Source organism: Mucor velutinosus (assembly GCF_035048745.1).
Source record: "Mucor velutinosus strain NIH1002 chromosome Unknown tig00001564, whole genome shotgun sequence".
Taxonomy (NCBI): Eukaryota; Fungi; Mucoromycota; class Mucoromycetes; order Mucorales; family Mucoraceae; genus Mucor; species Mucor velutinosus.
The window spans coordinates 3,941,534-3,963,813 of NW_027041906.1; the positions used below are offsets into that span (position 1 = coordinate 3,941,534).

Here is a 22,280-nt window from a genome sequence, read left to right on the forward strand (position 1 = left end):
AAAGTAATGCCTTACATAGCTAACCTAGAGTTAACATTTAGCATTTTAGGGTATACGAAGCCATCCATTTCTTCATGCTACATGACCAGAATAGTATTACAGCATCTTTCAGGGCCTGTAGTGTCTTTCTTGGCCTTATCCATTGAGCGATCTTACAATATTTGGTCCAGTGATAGTAGGGATTGATCTACCAAACTCTTTATTCCAAGACAACGGTACCGAAAAACTGGATTTCACAATGTAAGTGTGTGTTCAAGCTTGAGACACTAGCATACAAGCTTCATCAAGCAAGGTTTATCTATATATTCTGACAGATCCATCAGTTCATATGGACTCACACCTGATCTAATGACTATATACATTGTTTATCATGCGAGCGACAACTAAAATGTGTACATTCAGGAACAAACCTTAGCATGATTTTTATAAGAATAAAAAAGAGGTATATATATAATCTGTAACCTTTTTGCTGCAACAAAAAGAGTGCGACTAGATCTATGAATTATTTCGACTGAATGTCACAACGAGGCCAGACATGGATGATCCGGAAGAGTCATTTCTATCAATTTGAAAAGGATGGTGCTGATATATATGATTTGGTAATGGCGGCTCCAATTCCTCATTTTGAACTTGTTCGTCATCGGAATCGCCGAACGAGTGAAAGGATGCCGGTTTCCAGCCATTGTCGAAATGCTGCTGTTGCTGTAGTTTTTCTTCGTGATGTGTTGTGGCAGTGGTATTGGTGGTAGATGTTGTGTTGGTAGGGGAAGGATGAATGTCGGATGAGGAAGGTATAGAGGAGGTGGTTGAGCTCTTTCGAGAAAAGCTATGCGTCAGGTTAGAGAGTGAAGAGGATATACGTCGAATCGATTTCTTCAATCTATCCATGATGGTAACAGCTCGATTCACTTCTTCATCTGTTACTTCTACTGCCTTATAGAGGGTTGGATCCGCTTCTCGCCACCAAATCGTTGGATCCTCTAGATCCTCAATCACCCACGGATGGCGCTTGACTTGTTCTAATGTGATTCTTTCTTGCGGGTCTTTGGCTAGCAGCTTTTCCAGTAAATCGACCAAATTGTCAGGCGTTTCTTGAGGGAATTTGAGCGGTGCAGTGGGAATAATGTCGAATAGTTCGAATTCTGTAGAAGCTGTGAATGGACATTGACCATAGAGTAGACAGTAAAGCGTCACTCCGAGCGCCCATACGTCAATGGCCTTTGTAATGTGTCTATCGTCGTGGTGATTGTTCTCTAATGAACTGCAAAGTTCAGGGGCGAAAAAAGCGGGTGTTCCAGCTGTCTCTGCCAAATCCCTGTCGATCTCATCGTCGTACTGATTCTTTGATCCGGCCAAATGTTGATTGAAATACGAGACGCCAAAATCTGAAATCTTGACAATCCCATCATGCGTCAGCAGCAAGTTTGCAGGCTTGATATCGCGATGAATAATGCCCTGGTAGTGCACTAAATCGAGGGTGTGTTGGTCAATGGATTGATTTGATGGTTTCTCCCTTTATCAGACTTACGATAATCCAATCCGCTGACTACATCCCTAAATATACTGCGAGCCTCATCCATGGTCAATACGGGCGTGTTGCTTTCATCGTCTTCTCTCCAAACAATTTCACCGCCGTCCATGTACTCCAGTGCTTGAGTTGGTTGTTAGTACAACCAATCTACCCAAATCAAAATTCATGCAAAATTACCTAAATAGATTTTTCTGCTAGCGGGATCATCAATCACCTCTCTCAGACGAACCACATGCGGATGAGCACACTTTTTGAGGATGGCAATTTCCCTTCTGATCTTCTGCTCGCTTTCCACATAGGAATCTTCTCCATTTTTCGCTCTGAGTACACTGTAACCCAATTGTCTTCTTCTGGATTGCTTGTCGACGATTTTGATTGCCTAAATGGGTTGAGAACGAGTGACTAAAGGGGAGATAGGGAGTAACGCAAAAGACTTACAACAAGCTCTCCTGTGTCAAGGTCTTCAGCCAATTTGACCTTGCCATGCATGCCTCTTCCAATTTCTTTGATAATCATAAAGTTATTAATAATTTTATTTCCAGTTTCTGGGTCGTATTCTTTATTTATGGTGTTAGTTGTTAACACGGGTGACACAGATGGATGGTCCTCGGCTGGTTTGAAAAAGGATAGTCGTCTAAATGAGCGTTTCTTGAGCGTTGGTTCTGCGCTCTTCCAGGGCGTGAGGTTGTGGCCCACATGCTGATTAGGGTCTTCCATCTCTACAGTGTGGTATATAACGAGAAGAAGAAGAAGAAGAAGAAGGAGAGAGAAAGAAATGAGAAAGGGAAAGAGAGAGAGAGCGAAAAAGTTTTCTAGGCTGCGGTTATTTAATTGCCCTCACTACCATCATCATTGCTTCTGCAACCACACATCACAAGCAGCTGCTAAGCAGATTGCAAATCACTATTTGATCAGAATAGAATCTGCTTTGTTTTTGTTTCTCTTTTCTTTTCCTTTTTCTTTCTTCCCTTCTTCTTCTTTCTTCAATTGCACTAGCTTCAACACAAAATGAGATCCAGTTTCCTGTGGTTCATGTTGTTTTCATACTTCATCTCCTTGGTCCATGCATCAACACATGTCACTGTAAATTATACCACGACTTGCGCTCTTGCTGCTGCTGCTCCCCCCCACATGCTAAACAATTCTATAGATATCAAACGAAACATTTGAAGACAGAAATGCAGCATTTGGTCCTCGCATCTCCTCCAATGGCAAAATCGGCTTTATAGTTGAGCCAAGTCAAGATCCAACTGGATGTAGTATTGTCGAACCGCCCTGCTCAGATTGGATTGCACTGGTGAAACGAGGAGGATGTTCATTCATTACCAAGGTGCGCTACATGCAAAAGAGCGGTGCTGTTGCTGTGGTTGTGGGTGATCCAGAGCATCCAGGCTGGATAACCATGTATGCGCCAGGTAAAATTAGTTGATTCTAGAGGGCTTTGTGTTTTCCCTAAAACACTTTTTTTTAAATTTGGCAACTAAGCTTTTCTTCCCATTTGTGCTACAAATATATAGGCGATACATCCGACGTAACCATCCCAAGTGTATTTTTGGCAATGAAGGAATACAATAAAATACTGCATCTGTCGAAATTACTGGATACACCCATGATGGCCGTTTTGCAGTATGATGATAGTGTCACTTGGTAAGTTTACAAATCATGATACACACCCTTAAAAGTAGAAGATAGGGGTAAAAGAGGGGTGGGTTAAATATATAAAAAAAAAAAAAAAAAAAAAAAAAAAGAAGGGGATGTTTCTGTTTTTGTGGTTGTTGTTTTGTTTGCTGATCCGTTTTGTATATTAGGCCATTGATTGATATCCTGATCATTGTAGCGGTATCTCCCTGTATCATGCTGGTGATGATTTACATCTCCTGGAAGATTCGACAGGGACTTCAGCGTAGACGAGAATTAGCGCCTGTTTCAGTTGTATCGAAGCTAACTGTCAAAATATTCAAGCTGGATGAAAAAGAGCCAGAGCCTGACAGCTGTGCCATTTGTTTGGAAGACTACCAAAGCGGCAATGAATTGAGATTACTGCCTTGCAATCATCAATTTCACACACTATGTGTGGATGCATGGCTCACTACACAAAAGAAATTGGTAGGGCTGAAATTGTCAGATGTTACAGACGGTAAAAAAAAATAACTCTATATAAATAGTGCCCAATCTGTAAGCGAGATATAACATGCAACGACGCTGGTTATACAGGCAAGGAGAATGAGGTCGCCCCACTACTGTTATCATCAGGCGCTACTGCTGATAACATGGTTTAAATAGCTGTAATTATCTCTAATTTTGTACATATAACCACATATATCATTTACATACTATACACACCGTAATAAAATGTACCTGTACTTTTATTATCTCTCTACAATGGACATACTGTTAGTTTGACAGCAAGGTGGGACGTGGGAGATGTATCGATTTGTACCTGAATTCAGCTGAGCGACTCCCTCTATTTTCTCTCTTAATGAAAGGGATCTATCATTACATAGGTACATGCTGTTCTATAGCTTAGTTGTTCCATCCGCCTTGATACGAATGTGTATTTATCCCTTAACTTCTCTTGCTTTTTTATTTTATTCTTCTCTTTCTCTCTATTTCAATAACCCAATGTCTTTAATATCAACTGAATCATCCTTGGTCACTGCTTTAAAACCACCTTCATTAGTGTTCCCATCATTGCATAGTAACAGCCATACGAATGCATCTAAATATAGTTCAGCAGATGCTCCAAACCTGACCTCAAACAACAATAACAATGAAGATCACTCTGCTAACAGCAAGAATTTACAGTCTTGTATTCACTATGCATCTCGCCTCATTAAATTACGCTCTGAATTGAGATCACCGTCTTATATGAACAGATCAAACAGCATCAGCGAGAGTGGTGGTGATACAATTGGCCAGTTATTCTACAAAAGCAATTGTACCACTTTTGGAAATGGTCGCAATGGGCGCAATAGTTCTTTTTATGAACTCTCATCTACTCATAAATCATCCATTCATGACCATAAGGGCAGCAGCAGCAACAGTAGCTACAGTCCATCTCTACTGAGCGACATTGGGCGTGCCCAATCGCTACCCAATGCCACTCAGCAATGGAATCTACATGGCTATGATAAAGAAGACGAGAGTGAAATTTTTTGGCATCATCATAACAAGATGATTGCAGCTAATACAGCGCTACACAAAGCAGCAGAAGCTGACAAGGAGGATGAACAGGACGAAGAAGCTTCTCAACTAACCTATCTTTCTGATCTGGTGCGCGTTAGTTTACGCCGTCGTCAAACGTACTTTCATGAAACCAGCGATCATTTAGCACTACCACCCAGACATCACTTTGATCATGCACCCAAGGAACCAAGCCCTCGTTCCATCTCTTTGCGAGACATGATCAATGAAGCCATCGATGGGGCCATACAGTCAACGGGTGCCAATGACAATACCACGGCAGATAAACCGACAATGCTAAGAAACAGCCAATCTTTTACGTTAGCATCTCAACTACTCTTTTATGCATCTCAGAATAGCAACTCTCAGCAGCAGCAGCAGCAGCAGCAGAAGGCCGACCAAGAAAAGGGGCAAGAGCAGCAGCAGCAGCCTCATCAGGAACAGGAGAAAGACACCCTCTTCTTGGATACTACTAACGTCAAGAACTCACTTGCGGTTACAAATGACGAATTCAAGGAGGTGCTCCCTGCTGATAGTCATCATGGCGCCTTTGATGAAAAAGTAGAAATCCCATCACAAGCGACCACTCGTGCCACTAGTAGTAGTGCTGGTAGTACCTTGAGCCAGTGTAACAAACAAGACACGACGATGACCAGTACAATCCCAATGCCTCAGCCCAGTAAATCGCGTGACAACAAGAGTCTTTTTAGTTTTATCAGTAGCGATAGCGAGCTAGACGCAGAAGATGACGATGATACAAAAACATCACTATCTATACACAGCTTCAACAAGCGCATTATTCAAAAGAGAAGACTGCAAAAGAGACCGCAGGCATTTCTAGTGTCCATATCGCCGTCTTCAGCTGCGGCTGCTTCAGTAGCTAGATCCAGAAGATCAAAGACAAAGCAGGCCATGAGAGCGCACCATCATTTTAATAGTCTATTGCATTAATCTTCAATTACAATCCATAAAGTAGTATGATCAAAAGTCGACATGATAGCATTTAATTGACTTGCTTTAATCATTATCGTTTACTGTAAAGTTTTTTTTACTTGTGATTGCAATATAATCCGACATCTCTAAAGTAAAGCTTTGAAACATCAGAATGATTGTATCAAAAGAGAGCGGTTATTCATTTATGCATACGGCAGTAGATATTACCTAGGTAAATGAAAATGTACACTCACTGCAAATTTTGTATCATAGACATGCAGAGTACATTGTGATTTTAAGATGGGTGGGATTTTCATGATGTAGTCCAGTATATGCTTACTCTCAATTGCAAATTCGTTTTCTGGGCTGTCATGTTTCGGGCGGCTTCATATGTTTAAGCAGTAGTACTATTTGCATAAACTCTGGCATCTCTTCTCATTCAAATGGATAAGAGACTCATAAAAGACATGATAGATTTCAGTATACAAAACCTAGCCGATCTATCTCGCTACGCTCGATGTCGGCGTCGCCCTGTGGACTCTCGCCAAAGACATTTTAAATTAGTTATAATAAAATTTTAGTATATCAAGTAGATTTTAAGCAATCAATTATTAGTAAAAGAAAGGTTATATCAAAACCAGGAGGTGGAGGAGAGGAGACATCTCTCTCAGCACCCTTTTTGCCTTATATCAAACGAAGCCTATGATTATTGAGACAATATGAAAGAAAACTCAAGTTTTATGCAGCAGTTTTACACCACAATCTCCATTCTCTCTGATAGTGGAGTTGTCATACCATTCGCTGCTGTTGCTGCTGCTCTTAAGATGACGACAAAAAGCTGGCCAGGCGCAAATATAGGACTTGTGTAAGGTCTACAGCGACTTTTTTGAGATATTGTCATTGCAAAAGACCCCTTTATTTATAAGGTAAAACTCCCCTAAAGATGTATTCGGGCTAATCGGTTGTTCTTTCAACTCCATTGTCCCCATTTAATCAGCATCGCAATCACCATTGTCATCATCAGAAAGGTATTTGAACCAGCTAGCAGCAGCGCCGCCGCCGCCAACACTAATTCAAGCTCAGTTTGTTTTTTTTTTCTGTTCAAGATTGGACAGACTTTGTCATTTTTCGACTTCTAAAATCTATTTTGCAATGTTCGACTATATAAACAGTGATGATCACCCTGCGCTTCCTAATACATTCTTTACGTACTTTTCAAGGCGCTTCCAATGGTGCTAACTGTAATAGGTGTTTTGAATGAACTTATTGAGCAATTTGGTAAAATATGAAATGAGGTTTTTAGCGAAAATAGTCATATTTCGCATATGAAAACCTCATAAAAGTGGTTTCAGAGATTGCTTTGGATCGAGAGAAACATTTTGATTTGATATATACCATAGTAAAAGTCTTCATTTTCAAGGTGAAAAATGCGATCGTTTGAATTTCGATGAAAACCATGAAGTACCCCTCATGCTTTTTGATCGATTTTTGGCCATGTCTTTTTTTGACTCAAAACGTTGAGCAAAGGTGTCAGAAAGTTACTACTACTCGAATACAATTGTTTAGCGTTATTCCGGTGGCTCATAAAGGTCTACATGTCGAGATATGAAGGCTTGAAAGCTGTCCAATTTGGTTATGTTTTGCTTTATGGCTTTTATTTAGACGGCATGGATCACATCTTTAGTAGCTGAAGTCGTCTGGAAGGGCAGCTCTGCGGCCTGTGTAACTTCTAGTTCGAACAGGAGGTATATTGATTTTGGTAAGACTAATTTATGCAAATTTTAATGTGCTATGTTGTTGGTAAGCTTATTAGCAATCGAAATGAAAACCCGAATTTGCTGCTTGAATACGATGGTTTTACACCTTTGCTTGGTTACGGTATCCCCATAAAGATTAATGTATTACCAAATGCTGAATTGGATGCAATCTCGCTACGCTCGACGATGGTGTTGCCCTGGGGGCTGTCGTCGTAGACATTTCAAATCAGTAATAATAAAAATCCGCTATAAAGTAGATTTCAAACAATCAGTTATTAATTTAGGGAATGAGAAATCGAATTTGCTGTTTGAATACAATGATTTTGCACCTTCGCTTCGCTGCGACCAAGCCCTCATATAGATCAATGTTACCAAGTGTTGGATTAGATGCTTAGTTGTCATAGGTTTTGCACCTCTGTTGTGCTACGGCAAAGCCGTCATTAACACCAATGCTATCAAGTATTGGATTCAATACTTAATTACCATAGCTTTGCACCTTTGCTTCGGTACAGTAACTCTCCCCCAAACCCCCCCCCCCCTCCCCATTGTCAGCTTCTCTTGTGGTTTTATTCACCTTTGTCCAGCTCTCAAGTCTTTGGAATTACATTTGAAAGAATGCCTATTTTTTAAGACCATAGTTTTCCAGTATATATAGTAAAAATAAGTGATTTATTTGTTACAATTAGTGTTTAGGATTGTTTGTACATAATTCTGGGTGTTGGTGCAGTTGACATGATTATTTACAGTCTTTTAGCTTGCTAGAGGATTTAAGAAGCAAAGTTCTTTTGGGCCTCGCCCTTCTTTTCTTGGACCTTGGCACCAGCTTCACCAGAGTTATCACCAGTCAAGGAGTTGACAGCACCCTTAACAGCACCAGTAACTTGATCAGCAGCACCGGCAACATAGGATTGGACGTTAGCCAAGACACCTTCGGTTTGACCAGAGGTGTTTTGGGCTTGACCCTTGGCTTGGAGAGAATCGTTACCGACGGCACCACCAACGGTATCCTTGACATTGCCAACGACTTCGTTCTTCTTAGCGTTAGTTCTTGAGGCGTCCATTTTTAAGATGTATTAGTTTTTAATTATATGAATAATAATAAAAATTATACCTTTTGCTCAAGAAGCAGGCTGTATTTATACACTTTTCATGATGGTTTCATTCATCATAACCATGATGTAATAGACATTTGCAAAGGGGAAGAAACTAGCGCGGACTACCAAGTTTACCTATACAAATTACATGATCTGAACGTCATTGCGTTGGTATATCATTCCCGCTTAAGACACAATTCATGCATTTTGTAATGTATACGCCATTCCCGACACTTTACGTGTTCGAAACTGGCCCTTGCTGATATAAATGTTATCATTTACTAGGAAAAAAAAAATACCCCTCACCGGATCTCACGTTTTGAATTATTAGTTTTTATTTGATTAAATATACATCTAGATTTTGACGCAATGATGGATTATACTGCGCTCAGGTTGCTTTGATTACTGTTCAAAGATGAAGCATCTTTCTGACGTTTTTTGTCCAGCTTCTTCTTCCGTTTCTCCTCTAATTTCGCTTGTTTCTGATAGTAATCCCTTTTGGCAACCACGCCTTCAATCAAAGATGTCATGAAGCGCTCTTCATCGATAGTTTCAATGGCCTTTCGTTCCTCTTGCTTGTTGATGGCAGCGACAAACATCCTCAACGACTCTGCTGATACAATGAACAGCTTCTTTGTGTTCAAGTGATGTTGCCGGAGCTGTGTAAAGATAGAGTCTCGAACCTGTAAACATTGACCTGGTTACACACATGCACAAAGAGCCTCACAGAAGCATGGAAAAATCTTACTTCGATTGTGAATTCCCCAACCGCTGTGGCCCATTCGTAATAGCTATCGCCTTCGTGTCGCTTTGTCTTGCTTGCAATTGCCTGTTACATGGTATTAATAGATGGGCGGAATTATTTGGGCGGCAAGATGCTTACTTGATCTGATTTACTACGAACAAATAAGATGGGGATCCGGTGTTCCTTGGCTTGCAACGCTATATCGATATCGTCCTGCATTAATCTGGGAAAGGTGATATAAGCCTCTGATCTAGTCTCATTCCTGCTTTGTCCTACCTGTTTCCTAGCACTATCACTAGTAGATCAAAACAACTCAAATAGTTGTCTTGAAAGTAAGTGTCTCTCTGGTGACTTTGTGTGCCTACACCTGGCATGTCCCAAATAACCATCGAAGCTAGATCAGGATGCTGAAACGGCATTGGTGCCTCTGTTGTCTCCACTTCTCCCACTTTAGACGCTTTAGGATGTGTATCTTTATATCCTCGAATAGCATTTACAATAGAGCTCTATTGATTTATCAATCCCACTGGCATTTGAGGCACGGATCGACCACTACAACAAACCTTTCCTGTTCCTGAACATCCCACTACTGCAATGTTGTAGAATAGCGATATATTCAGATTGATCTCTTCCTGTGCTTTCTGTAATATCTCTGCAGGCACTGGCAGTGGTAGTGGCGGCTTCTCTTTGAAGTTGATCTGGATCGCACCCCATATTGCCATAATGGGAGCCAGTGGCCCTGTGTGTCGATGTATTACATACCAATGTACACGCAAACCATCTCAAGCTACTTACAGCCAATAACACCCAGTACGCCTCCAATAGCGCCGTCTACTATTCGATATCCAGTGATATCAGAGTCCTGAAACGTATACGCATTCAACATTGGATAGGCGACGATAATGACTGGCACAGCTAATGTAGACATGGTCGCTTTGGTGAATTTGTTTGACATGTCTTCGTACTCGTTTGTTAGTGGATTCTTTTTAAAGAACCCAAGAGAATTAGGGGATGAACTCGCTTGACCCATAATAAAGATGTGTATGTGTGTGCTGCTGAAAGGAAGTTTGATGAACAAGTGTGCAAAATAAAATTAAAAAAAGGATGGTAGTTTATTCTTTGCAAGCCGTATCACATAAATCATACAAGCACACAGGCAAACCACACATGATTTTATCCTATTTAGGACATTTGTTGTTGTTGCTGCTGATTGTTGTACTCTTCTTCAGGCGTGAATTCTTTCAATTGAACAGCTGTGTCTTCTATTTTGGGTAGAATGATGGCAATAAAGCCAATATCCATGTGATGCTTCCCTCCCAGTAATGTGTCCAAACTCTCAGCGGCAAATCGACTGTTGAGCTCCAGTAATTTACCCTCCATCTCGGCTCTGACACGGCCAATGGTTTGATCTGACGCATCTAGCAGATCGCACAGTATAGTGTCCTTTTTCACCTTCTCGCCCACTAATTGTGTGTGCATCTTGATACGGGCCAGATTAGATGGATACGTGCTCATGCCCAGCACACATACTTTGCTGGGTGCTTGACGAACATAGACGGTGCAATCTTCTGATTGCTTGTAGAATAATGAGTAGTAGAGGCTGAGAAATGCTGTGGGATCACTGCTCCAGTTGCTTGTGAGTTTCTCGTAGTTTTTGATATCGTAATCAGCTGGCGCGTCCATGATATGTTCAGTGAAGTGCTGTCAGGAAGAGTACAGATGCAGAAAAGATTTTCCTTTCTTTCATAAATGCAAGCAGGAAACGATGGTCACAGCTCTCAGGATGTGCTTTGATTCAATGCCTTGGTTTGCGATGCTTTTGCTTGATATATCCCATGGATTGAGCATGTAACAAGGCAGTGAATGGCTCTTCCTCTATTTCTGTAGCTCTGGCACGTCAAAGAGCCTCACAATGGCTTGGTGCATCCCTCAATCATTGCATTATCTTATATAGCTGTCGTTTATTAGCGTCTAAATGGGTACAAATGTTATATAAATAAAGAAAAAAAAAAGAAAGAATGGATGCTGATTTAAAGAAAAAGATAGGATACAGTTGGGAGGAAATATACAAAAAGAAAGCAAATTAAGAAAAGTGAATATTGGCAGTGTTAAATGCAAGTAAAAGTCTACGCACACTTGAATTAGTTACTCTGTATCCATCAATCAAGCCTCACACACACTGTATACATACTTTAAGAAATCATCCAAATCACATCTTGCAGCACGCATGTCAGACATACCAGCAGATTCAATGATCTGCATCACCTTGGCCTTGATGTCGAAATCAGATTCAACCATCTATACACAGCAAACACACACTATAAGTCCACTGTATATCCAATGCCGCTTTCCCTCTCTTCCGCTTACCAATTCATGTGCTGAACAGTATGTCTTGTAATTTTGCTCCAACATATTCAATACGGTGGTTTGTTTAAAGTTGGCAGGGAAAATCTTGTGCTTTCTAGTGAACAGAATACGCAGTAAACCATCAAACTCGTCAAAATCAACAGGAGGGGGAGGGTTCTTGGGCTCGAGACGCACGACTGAAGATTCAACCTTGGGTGGAGGTCTGAAATTGTTCTTACCGACCTTCATGACATGATCCACCTTGGCTAACAGTTGAACATTGACTGATAAACGACAGTATAATTCATCTCCTGGCTTTGCTACAAGACGAAGCGCAAATTCACGCTGAAACATGAGAATAGCACAACGGAACATGGGACGATGCTGTAATAACTTGAAGACGAGAACAGATGAAATTTGATAGGGGGTATTACTGATGCAGACGTCAAAGTAGGGAAGTTCGGTCTTCATGAAATCACCAAGCAAGATGTGAAGCTTCTTTTGGTCAGATCTATATTCTGCAGCGTTAGCCTTTTCGCTCTTTGTGGTTCACTGTCTCCATAAACACCTACGTTCCGTGCACACGCTTTTGCAATTCGGCAGCAAGACGAGGATCCATTTCAACTGCTACTACCTTCTTACATGCTTGAAGAATACGCACTGTCAAGTTACCGGTACCAGGACCAATTTCCAATACTGTATCTGAGCTGATGAGGTTGGCCTGTTAAATCGACAATGGCTTGTATGAGCAAGATGGATCATAACATATGAAAATGTCAAACGTCAATGAGGTTTACCTTGTCAACGATGCCTTGAGCTACAAGTGGGTTTTTCAAAATGTGCTGACCCAGATCCTTGTTGAAGATAGGACCAAAGGCTCTCATATCTTCGGCAGCAGTTGCCTTCTTAGTGGCCTTTGCAGTTAACTTGGGCATGGCGGTGTAATGGGAAGTGGATGGAAAAGGTTTTTGATTCAAACATTTGAAAAAAATCAGATTTTTACACCATGAAAAGCAGTCCGTGAAGGGTTTGTGTGGTTGATGGCTGCATGACAGGCACCTTTTTGACATCAATAATGCAGATCAAACTATACTTTCGAGGCATTAGAGCGAAATAATCCAAGTATAATACCATTTAAACGTGCACCTAACTTTTTATGAAATGATAGCAAATCTCAAATGTCAACTGATGAAAGATGCATGGTCAAAATCTGTTCATGACCCAGGAAATGAACAGTTTTGCATTTGAAATCCGCATTTAAAGAAGCATTTTGCAGCGAACAATCTTTTTCTATATAAAAATACACAACTAGAGCAATGAAAGCCGCCTATAGTACTTTTTAATCTGCAATCCCCTTCTCATCAGCTCCAGAAATGTCGATTGTAACCATTTGGAAGGCATTTTGCCAGCCAAAATTTAAAGCTCCGTTATGCTTATTTTTTTCTTCTTGAAATGGGAATTATTTTGACTTCCCTATAAAAAAAAAAGAATTATTTCGACTTCTTTGGACTATTTTCTGAGATTCGACTATGTAAAATGTAATGACCATCCAATGCTTCCTAATTCATTCTAGAAGAGCTTTTCAAGGCGCATCCAATGGTACCAAGTAAGGTAGATGTTTTGAATAAACTTATTGAGCAACTTGTGAAAGTATGAAAAGAAGTTTATGACCAAGAAGTCGAAATTTTACATATCAAGATCCTACAAAGATGATTTCAGAGGCTACGTTAGAACGATAGAAACATTTTGAATTAATATGTACCATAGTAAAAGTCTTCATTTCTGGGGTCAAAAGCGCGATCGTTTGGTTTTCGATGAAAACCATGAGGTATCACTCATGGTTTGGAGTCGATTTTCGATGACCCCAAAAAAATCGAGCAAAGATGGCAGGAAGTAGGTGCTAGTCGAGAGCAACTGTTTGGTGCTATTCTGGCGGTCTAAAACGGCTTGTAACACGAGAAAACGATGCTCGAAAGCATACAAATTTCGCTGTAGTTTGTATAATTTCGAGTAATAAGAGGCAATATCAATATGGTTTCTGCCTGTATATGAATTGCTTCTATTGATACAAACGCACAGCATTGTGAAAGAGCCAGGTCTACACTCGCAGGTCGTTTATAGGGCTTCCGTATGATGATGAAAAGTCAAAGTGTGGCATTATATTAATTAAATATTATGAAATAGTATGATGTTGGGTGCAGATTACTGCACATTGGTATTGATAAAGGTAGGGTTTAAACTTAAAACAGACCCAAGAGCTTGATGAACCTCGACTTGGAATTGCTTTGAAGAAGCATGCTCACCATCAATTGCAACATATGCACTCTTGCCTGGCTTAATGATAGGTTTCAGTCTAAATGCTTTCACTTTGTAGTATTCGACCTATCGCCTCTGCTTAGTAACGTTAATCCACTTCCACAAGCAGCATAAACTTACTATATCCATGTCAAGATGTTTACCAGTATCCACACTTGTAAACATACTTAATTGCTTTCCGATGCCCTTACCACCACGTACAAGCATCAAATCAATGTAACCATCGTTTGCAGACACGCAAGGATGAGAAAGCATACCACGATTCAGGAGAGGCACATTACTGGCAAGGAACATGGAAATGTCCCCATTAATTGTGGTCCAATTTTCAGGCACAGGGTCGGATAAGAGTGGTATGGTATCTAACACAGCTCCATCACCCACTGCAGGGCTCTTCCATTCAGACGACTTTAACCCACTTTTGTAGTTTTGCTTGATCTTCTCTTTATCTGATTCTGCAATGAGTAGTGATGCCTCCATCTGGTACGTGCTCTTTGAAAAGATCTCTTGCATAAGGCCAACGACTGTTCGGTTGTCTCCCATCCATCTATGTAATTCACGAAATAAGATACCTTATGTTTATATGCGTTGTAGATAGCTGCATTACCTCATGTGCTCTGTGCCTAGATCCGCATAAGCAGCAATACCAAAGCTCTGTGACAAAAAGGAAAAGTAGCGGTTATCCTCGTATGTAATTGAGCAAAGATCAAGAGCCAACGGCCTGCCTTTGATGATTTGAAGCGCATTATGAGTTGCATCAAAACCTAATTTCTCACCCGACATGGAGATACTAAGCGAATTGCTCGTGCCTGCAGGAATGAGACCCAGTGACACTTTCTGAAGCGCTTCTCTAGCATCAGGTCTTTGCAAGAAACCGTTGATCACTTCATGAACCAATCCATCACCGCTGACAGTGACTATGGTGTCATAGGATTCAATATCAAGTCCCTTGGCAATCTCCAAAGCGTGGTAACGATGCTCAGTGTCTGTCAAATTCGACTTTAATCGAGTGCCGACCTGCAAGATACAATTGCTACTTACACTGAATGTCTAATTTGCACTTGGCTGCCTCTAAAACGGGCTTGACCTTCTCTCCAAAGATGGATTTGGCTTTCGCTTGACCTCCGAAAGGATTGATCAGGACCAACAGACGCTTTTCCGGTATCAGATCTGGACATGGTGGGTCAGATGGGTATGTCAATACTTGCAAGTGACAGACAACTCACCCTGATAGACGTTTGTCATGATGTTTTGACAAAATTCAGTGGCTTTTTCTTGCTCATTATCTCTGACCGTGTACATAAACTTGAACAATTGGGTCGTAGACTCTGGATCAGACGGTTTATCAGCGACCAATGCGTTCAATTGCACCATGTTGGTGCGTGCATTGTAGTTGGCATGCAAGATATTTCTATGCGGGATCGGTAGTGAAGATGACGCTGGTGATGAAGTGGGATCGTCGTTTGTTTCTAGAGTGGGTAAACAAACGCAAGACCTGGATTTTTTAGACTTCTTTTGTTGAGGGACGATCGCCGTTGCATCTGACTGAATACGAAGGCTTTTTGAATCAAAGATGATCTGCACTTGTTTGCCAAGTTTCTCTACAAAAAGTGTACTGGAAGACATTGAAGGGAAAGATGTAGAACAAGGAATGGGAGGGGTTGAATATCATTATATTTCCAGGTACCACCAACAGATCACAGAAGCACCAAAAAGAGTAAATTGGCTTGCGGTTCTTGGAGTGCCTCATCCACTCTCTCCATGTGGAGATCACACAAACACTTCAACAATACATTTGATTAAACATAATCGAGATTTATTCGGTATAAACCAAATCCATTCAAAAAAAAATAAAATAAAAAAAAAAAAAACATGCTTGCATCAGTAGGTGTGTATATATATATAAAATATCAGAGAAAAAAAAAAAAGAGAGAGGCAGAAAGGTAAAATTTACTGGCACATGTGTAGAGTTGTTATTTGGTTGTTGCAATCAATCGTTTCGGATTTCCCGGTTCGCTTGTTTCTTTACATGGCAATACTTGCTTTGAGTGCTCGAAGTTCAGCCTCCTCGTCATCTTCCTCTACTGTGACATTATGAACTAGACAACATCATTGAGCGACCTATACAAACACACCCACACACAGCATATCAAACTTACTAGGCACACGGGTAGGCACATTGGGTGCAGATACAACCGGTGAAGGCGTCTCCAACATCTTGGCATCCAACTCTTCTTGTTCTAATTCCTCCAACTCATTCAACAAATCATCCTGAAAGATGTGTGTGAGTGATCATGTCAAATAGCACCTATGAAATGTAAGTTTTTACCTCATCCAACTCATCACCCACATTCACAGGTCGAGAAATAGCCTCTGAAATTTCGTTTGCAACATCCATTTGGTCACGAATATCATCCATGGTGGCATCAACCTTATCAATGTCCCTAATAAACAAAAATGGGTCAACTTGTGATGTGATCATTTGTTCTGCAGTTTTCTACATACATGGAGCCGTGTATATTCTTCATGGCTTCAGCACCTGCACGCATAGCACCCATCGTCTCCAAATTAACATTGGCATTCTCAATGGCCATCATTTGGGTTTCAATGGTCATACGAGCACCATTGATCTTTTCGATATTAGCTTCGTAAGTCTTTTTTCTTTTCAGAGCCATCAAAGCGGCTACCGTTGTAAGGCGTGAGTATGGCCATGATGGCTGCTACTGCTGCTGTATTGATGCCTACCTCTCTTGTTCTTTGTAGCATTTGCCTTGGCAATCTTTAGCTCGTTCTCGGCTTTTGTCTCTAAAAAGGTCTGTCTCTTCTCCAACATGCCCAGAGTCTCACGCAGTTTGTAGATGGCATCCTTTGCTGTAGTTTTCGATTTTGCCTTACCAAAGAAGAGGTTCATTTCGAGATGTGATATACAGGAAAAAGTAAGAGGGAAAAAGAGAGAAGGGAAAAGAGAAAGAGGGAAAAGAAACTACGAAAATATAAAATCAGAGATTGGGAGAGAATACGTCATGGTAAAGATTTGCTGCTTTATATATGTGGAAAAGAAAGGGCTTTCCACAGCATTTTCCGCCTGGACCAGGCCTGCTTGTGTTTAAGAAATCATTATTTTTTTCTCATTTTCCTTCTTTCCCTCTTTTCTTCCTCTTTCATAAATCATTCAATATGCCAGTAACTGGTCGTTTAGCTGATATTGCACAAAAATCTGCAGTTCTCTTGCTTGCAGGAACCACTGGTAAATAAGAAATGTCGATTCTGTATATACACACATGACGACTAATGATGATGGCAGTTTACTACATGGTCAATGTTGGCATGCTGGTCAACCGCAGGATGGAATTGAAGAAGCAAGGAAAGCTTCATGAAGAACTTGTAAGTAGATTGCCTCTTTCTTCAATCTATATTCATCATTAACATGTAAAAACAAAAGGCTCGCTTGAACGACGTCTTGGAAGCACAGCAAGCACAAAAATCACTCCATGCCGAAACATCGACAACACCTACTCCTTTCCCAGACACAGGCAGACCTGGAGAACTTGTAAAAGACCTTTAAAAAAAAAACAATGTACATTTCTATTCATTTTGTAATCATATCACAAATAAAAAAAAAAAAAAAGAGACGCCCTCATGATGGGCTTTCCACCCCTTGTAGAGACATGGACGACAGTATTTATTCGTGGGAGGAATTGTGTATTTCAGCGAGTGCCTAGTCGAATTACCAAGTAAATAAAAAAAAAATCATTTGCAAGGGCATAGTAAAAGAATACCTTTTGTACATTTTCAGGTGATAACTCGGGAAGTCGAGTCGAATCTCTCTCCACTTCTACCCTTAAAATAGAAGGAGCATCCTATCGATTCCTATTAATATGTTACACATGTAAAGCCACTGCTCTCCAGACTCACATTGATGAAGGTACAAAGCACCTCGGGCAAATACTGTCCATGTTGCGCAGACCAAGATCTTCTTTCCTGCAATTCGTCTGCCATCCAAGGTTAGGACAAGAATTCATATCACATCAAAAATGACTTGCCATTGTAAGCATCCTCAATCTTTTCTACTATTTCTCTACGTAGCACTTCTTGTCGCTCCTCTGACTTTCTTCGTCTTTCAATCTCTAGTAGCAAGTAGTTGTACGAGGAAGCGTAGCATCGATACCATTGCGCCAAATATGCCAACTGTTTAAAAAATTCGTCTAAATTGTATTCTCTCTCCTTGATCTCGACCTCTGCGTCTTGCATCTTTTCCAAAATACCATCGGCCTGTCCCCCAATGCCGAAATACTCCAACTGATTCAATATCTTGATCAATTCATCCCTCACATGCAGATACACTTGCGTTCGGTCCTGGATTTCTTGGCTAAAACAATGTCAATGCCAGTAATACATGTTATAGGACGCCGTGTGTACCTGACAGACTCTACAATGTCCAGACTGTGCCTCAAATCCTCTAAAATGTTAGGTATATGTTCATGATCATCCTCTAATACGGTAATGTCCAATTGATTGCGACCATCTGGATCAGACTGATACAGCCTTCACCACGAGTTAGTGTCTGTAAGAGCCAAACCAACTCATTTGCCCACCTTGTCGCTTCGCCCAATTGATCGTAATGATTTGTCAAGCTGGTCAGTATTTCTGCCATGTTGGAGATTTCGTCTTCTTGTATTTGTATCCTCTCGCTCGAATACGCCACTGTCTCTTCGTCTAGCGGCACACTTAGCGCTGCTTTTCTTGCTCTCGCAATATCCGCCAAGAATGTCGAAATCAACTTGGATTGGTTTTGCATGACATTGCTCACCGTCTAGAGTCCAATCCATCAATCCGCTACTCCCATATCCAGCATGAATTTGATCCTACCTCGATCTCCCCTATTTCATCATCCGCTTGCCTTTGCAAATCAATGATATCCTGATCAGAAATGTAATCAAACAAACAAGTATACTGCTGTGTCTCGTCTGCTTCACTTGGCCCTTGAATCTCGCGATTGACTCTCAGTATATCTTTGTCTACCATGCATTTTTTGAGATGGTTGAATATCTGTGTCAGCTCGATTGTGAGTGTTTGTAAATGTGCTTCTCGGTCCTGGACTAAATGTGAGCATGGCCCTGTAAAACAGCGAACGTATCAAAGCCTTACTTTGATCTTGTTCTGACAAGACTCGGTCTTCACATTCACATAATCTCTAACGCCTTCCAGAATCTTGCATTGAACTAGGATATGGTTATCGACAAAGAGCAACTTGGGATGTATCTTGGCTATCGTTTCAACGTGGCCTTCTGATGTTTGTAAGTAAGTATTGGCTTGTGCGCAGATAGATTGACCAGTGGATAGAGCTTTCTTGGAAGCAAGTAGTAGTTCAATAAGCTCTTGTTCCATAGTATACGAAATTGGGTAAAGATAAAGGAAGAAGAGCTCAAAAAAGGGGTGCATTGGTGTGTGATGGCAAACAGCCATCTTATTCATTTCAGGCATGTCACATGACGCGTGTTCAGCTTATAAATATTCTTCTTGGTTTGAGTGGAATATTCAAGTCAGATGTCAAAGCTGGTTTGCGTCTATCATGCCATCTTTTTTGATATTTGGTAAAAGCCAAACGTAACATAAGGTCGATATGTATTTACAGTAGATAGATACAAATTACATGGACCTTGGCATGGTGCTCTATAAGATGTGAGCTTGTAAGCAAAGGCAACATGACAACCAGCTACAGCAAATCCCCATGGCAATGAGAGTGGTAGCCCAAGTAACAGCCCTTCATCAGATTATAAAAGCCTTACAAATCGCTATAGAGAAATTATAAACGCTATTGATAGGTCCATGTGCTCATTAGTTCTTTAAATCTTGGTTTTTAAGGGATGATGGAAGGTCATTTGAATGTGTCATGTCGCAGTAAAAAAAAGGAGATCATTGCCGTAGCAAATGTGCGTGTACACTCGACAAAGACGGTTGATAGGACATATAGTATCCAATCTTTCCAAATATGCAATGTTCGGGGGACCTCATGATGTTTGACAAAGACATGATGAAATAAGATATTTATGTTTTCTGACATGCCATCATGGCGAAATCATTGAAAGCATCAACACTACTTGCTTCAAGCTTGAACATGAGCAGCTCATAATAGCCTCATCTACACTAGACTGCCCCAACATGACCCCAATATCAGCCATCTCGATGGCACTCTTTATGGTGATTTATTTCATACAAGTTCTAGTCAAATGTGATCACATGTATATAAAAAAAGAAAAATGTTTATTGCATATGACATTGTGATTACCGTACAGGAAAATGTGGCATGAATTCACGTTTCACCATAAAGATGCTTATTGCGTTCTGTATAGTTTGATGTTCCTTGGTCTGGAGGAAGTGCACCCATTGATACTACCCAGACAGCACGATGGAAAGGCTTGTTCACAAAGTCTTCCACCACTACAAAGCACCATGAATCATTGCTACTTGAACACATCATATAACGAAACTTACCCATCTGTGTCACAAAACACATCACACTTCATACTTTTTGAAATAGGATCCAAGCGTTCACATAAAGGAGCGTTCTTGAGGATGCCACATCGTATAGGAATCGATGATGTGTAGCCAAATGCCATGCAAGATAACGAGGCCTCACCACAGCCACCTTTTGATGTGTAAAGATGGCGTATATCGTTGCTCGATGATAACACTTCTGTTTCATTCATTGGTGTTTGTATATGATAATGGTGTTTACGTAATGGCACGAATCCGTTTACAGACAACAATAGTAACAATGAAGCAAGCATCCAATACAGCATGTTAGTGGTTTGTATACAAAGAAGGGATAGACAAGCTTTTACACAGACAGGTTTATTATACAGTACAGCTGATATTTTCCCCGAGACATTTTCTGTCGACATACAAGACACTGACAACATTCAAGCGCCCTACCGATAGGAGTAGGGATGTCCGTGGTGATGGTCCATGTAAGGCGCTGAATGAGATGTTCTGGGGTATGATGAGTGTATTGTTTTTGTTGGTTTGGGTGTATTTGTTTCATACTATCAACACACGATTAGCATATGTATCTACTCATCAGAGGGTGAATGTTTACCAATGAAGCTTGATGAGCATGAATACGGTAACTAATGTGGATATGTGCTGTGTTGCCTCTGATCTTTAGCACTGGATGGTACTTTGAGTGGTGGTGGTTGTTATTGTGATTGTTGGGATATCTACTAAATGATCTTTGTTTACGTCGATGATGGTACATGTCTTCATCTGTTGATACCGCACTTCTCTGCGTAAGGCAAACTAAACAATACAAACAAAGTATCACATTCCATCAGCATTGAATCAGTCGAGCATTAATAGTAGTTACTTTGAAAGCCTTTGCGTCTTGTTTCATAGCGTGGTTTATAGCCCGTTGAAATTGATTGGTATGGACGAATCTATGAGGTTTATGTTTGAATCAGTGTATCCATCAACCTCCTTGTATCGCTTACTGATGGTATTTCTGTGCTGGATGATGTTTCATTATCTACTAAAAATGTTAATTAATATCAACATGGACGACCTGATGCCAAATATGTGAATGTACCCAGCAAATTTCGAATGGACATGGAGTTGCTTCTTGCTGTCATCGCACTGGTAGATGCAGCAGCAGCAGCTTTAATAGTTGCATTCTGTGATAAAACTCGGTAAGTGGACATGCATCACTTTCTGATTTCGCCGCTTAGTTACTCTATCATTGCTCACTGAATTGGATCGGATTCGAGTAGCATGCTGCGATAATGCCATCAGAATAGTGCCAGCTTCCTCATCTTTAGCATCAATTTCCATCATTGTTTCCTTGCTGCTTTTTGCATAAGGGCTTGGTTCGCTTGGACTGGATGGAGATCGATACACTCGGTGGCTCTTTCGAGGGTGATGATGTGTCATTGTGTTGCTTTCAGATGTCATGCCTGAGGAATGTTGGGGTAAAGAAAAGAGGAAGAGAAGGAATTTAATAGTGCAGCGCACACAATAATCCAAATAAATACATGTATTTGTCTGTGTTACATGGCCCATTTGGATGTGTGATCTACGGACGGACAGTGTGTCTGATACGCACTACGATAAGAGATCACACTGCTGAAACTGATTTGGCTTGGAAAATACAACTTGAAAATTCAGGCCATGTACAACAAATGCTCTCAGTTGATACCATTCATTTTAAGCAGCGTCAATGTATTCAGAAGGCATTGTTGGTAATTCAACTACATTATTCTTTCTTTCAAGGGGAAATAGGCCTCTCTCTCTCTCTCTCTCTCTGTCTGTCTGTCTCTCTCCATAAATATTAGGACCCAAATAATGGAACTATTTATGTAATATAAGGAAACATGTATAACTGC

General features: G+C 40.7%; 12 protein-coding genes across 12 annotated transcripts; 3 read left to right on the forward strand and 9 right to left on the reverse strand.

Annotated features, from left to right (window-relative positions):
• Window positions 1–495: 495 nt before the first annotated feature.
• ATC70_011582 (uncharacterized protein) lies at window positions 496–2,248 on the reverse strand (the record flags this gene model as incomplete). Its single annotated transcript, XM_064830771.1, has 4 exons — window positions 496–1,466; window positions 1,529–1,651; window positions 1,709–1,910; window positions 1,970–2,248. 4 exons carry the CDS (start codon window positions 2,246–2,248, stop codon window positions 496–498), a joined length of 1,575 nt encoding a protein of 524 aa, XP_064683273.1.
• A 291-nt stretch (window positions 2,249–2,539) lies between these two features.
• On the forward strand, window positions 2,540–3,810 carry NEO1 (putative aminophospholipid-translocase; the record flags this gene model as incomplete). The annotated part of the gene is made up of 5 exons (XM_064830772.1): window positions 2,540–2,614; window positions 2,682–2,946; window positions 3,049–3,178; window positions 3,340–3,637; window positions 3,697–3,810. The coding sequence occupies 5 exons, from the start codon at window positions 2,540–2,542 to the stop codon at window positions 3,808–3,810; spliced, it is 882 nt and encodes a 293-aa protein (XP_064683274.1).
• Window positions 3,811–4,153: 343 nt separating this feature from the next.
• Window positions 4,154–5,665, forward strand: cwf19 (Pre-mRNA-splicing factor cwf19; the record flags this gene model as incomplete). The annotated part of the gene is made up of 1 exon (XM_064830773.1): window positions 4,154–5,665. One exon carries the CDS (start codon window positions 4,154–4,156, stop codon window positions 5,663–5,665), a length of 1,512 nt encoding a protein of 503 aa, XP_064683275.1.
• Window positions 5,666–8,171: 2,506 nt separating this feature from the next.
• Window positions 8,172–8,465, reverse strand: ATC70_011585 (uncharacterized protein; the record flags this gene model as incomplete). Its single annotated transcript, XM_064830774.1, has 1 exon — window positions 8,172–8,465. One exon carries the CDS (start codon window positions 8,463–8,465, stop codon window positions 8,172–8,174), a length of 294 nt encoding a protein of 97 aa, XP_064683276.1.
• Window positions 8,466–8,875: 410 nt separating this feature from the next.
• On the reverse strand, window positions 8,876–10,273 carry ATC70_011586 (uncharacterized protein; the record flags this gene model as incomplete). The annotated part of the gene is made up of 6 exons (XM_064830775.1): window positions 8,876–9,181; window positions 9,247–9,327; window positions 9,382–9,466; window positions 9,520–9,749; window positions 9,807–9,982; window positions 10,039–10,273. The coding sequence occupies 6 exons, from the start codon at window positions 10,271–10,273 to the stop codon at window positions 8,876–8,878; spliced, it is 1,113 nt and encodes a 370-aa protein (XP_064683277.1).
• Window positions 10,274–10,425: 152 nt separating this feature from the next.
• Window positions 10,426–10,926, reverse strand: ATC70_011587 (uncharacterized protein; the record flags this gene model as incomplete). Its single annotated transcript, XM_064830776.1, has 1 exon — window positions 10,426–10,926. One exon carries the CDS (start codon window positions 10,924–10,926, stop codon window positions 10,426–10,428), a length of 501 nt encoding a protein of 166 aa, XP_064683278.1.
• Window positions 10,927–11,326: 400 nt separating this feature from the next.
• On the reverse strand, window positions 11,327–12,524 carry ATC70_011588 (uncharacterized protein; the record flags this gene model as incomplete). Its single annotated transcript, XM_064830777.1, has 5 exons — window positions 11,327–11,369; window positions 11,435–11,541; window positions 11,611–12,100; window positions 12,162–12,310; window positions 12,387–12,524. 5 exons carry the CDS (start codon window positions 12,522–12,524, stop codon window positions 11,327–11,329), a joined length of 927 nt encoding a protein of 308 aa, XP_064683279.1.
• A 1,267-nt stretch (window positions 12,525–13,791) lies between these two features.
• On the reverse strand, window positions 13,792–15,528 carry ATC70_011589 (uncharacterized protein; the record flags this gene model as incomplete). The annotated part of the gene is made up of 5 exons (XM_064830778.1): window positions 13,792–13,971; window positions 14,026–14,449; window positions 14,510–14,888; window positions 14,944–15,072; window positions 15,129–15,528. The coding sequence occupies 5 exons, from the start codon at window positions 15,526–15,528 to the stop codon at window positions 13,792–13,794; spliced, it is 1,512 nt and encodes a 503-aa protein (XP_064683280.1).
• Window positions 15,529–15,927: 399 nt separating this feature from the next.
• Window positions 15,928–16,813, reverse strand: ATC70_011590 (2-Hacid_dh_C domain-containing protein; the record flags this gene model as incomplete). Its single annotated transcript, XM_064830779.1, has 5 exons — window positions 15,928–16,001; window positions 16,062–16,173; window positions 16,232–16,346; window positions 16,408–16,585; window positions 16,648–16,813. 5 exons carry the CDS (start codon window positions 16,811–16,813, stop codon window positions 15,928–15,930), a joined length of 645 nt encoding a protein of 214 aa, XP_064683281.1.
• A 266-nt stretch (window positions 16,814–17,079) lies between these two features.
• On the forward strand, window positions 17,080–17,467 carry CTK2 (RNA polymerase II C-terminal domain kinase beta subunit; the record flags this gene model as incomplete). Its single annotated transcript, XM_064830780.1, has 3 exons — window positions 17,080–17,149; window positions 17,207–17,286; window positions 17,345–17,467. The coding sequence occupies 3 exons, from the start codon at window positions 17,080–17,082 to the stop codon at window positions 17,465–17,467; spliced, it is 273 nt and encodes a 90-aa protein (XP_064683282.1).
• A 117-nt stretch (window positions 17,468–17,584) lies between these two features.
• BNA2 (tryptophan 2,3- dioxygenase) lies at window positions 17,585–19,290 on the reverse strand (the record flags this gene model as incomplete). Its single annotated transcript, XM_064830781.1, has 8 exons — window positions 17,585–17,620; window positions 17,682–17,762; window positions 17,818–17,894; window positions 17,946–18,271; window positions 18,322–18,447; window positions 18,498–18,715; window positions 18,772–18,996; window positions 19,051–19,290. The coding sequence occupies 8 exons, from the start codon at window positions 19,288–19,290 to the stop codon at window positions 17,585–17,587; spliced, it is 1,329 nt and encodes a 442-aa protein (XP_064683283.1).
• A 1,544-nt stretch (window positions 19,291–20,834) lies between these two features.
• Window positions 20,835–21,849, reverse strand: ATC70_011593 (uncharacterized protein; the record flags this gene model as incomplete). The annotated part of the gene is made up of 6 exons (XM_064830782.1): window positions 20,835–20,948; window positions 21,002–21,201; window positions 21,269–21,338; window positions 21,393–21,427; window positions 21,488–21,572; window positions 21,631–21,849. The coding sequence occupies 6 exons, from the start codon at window positions 21,847–21,849 to the stop codon at window positions 20,835–20,837; spliced, it is 723 nt and encodes a 240-aa protein (XP_064683284.1).
• Window positions 21,850–22,280: the final 431 nt, after the last annotated feature.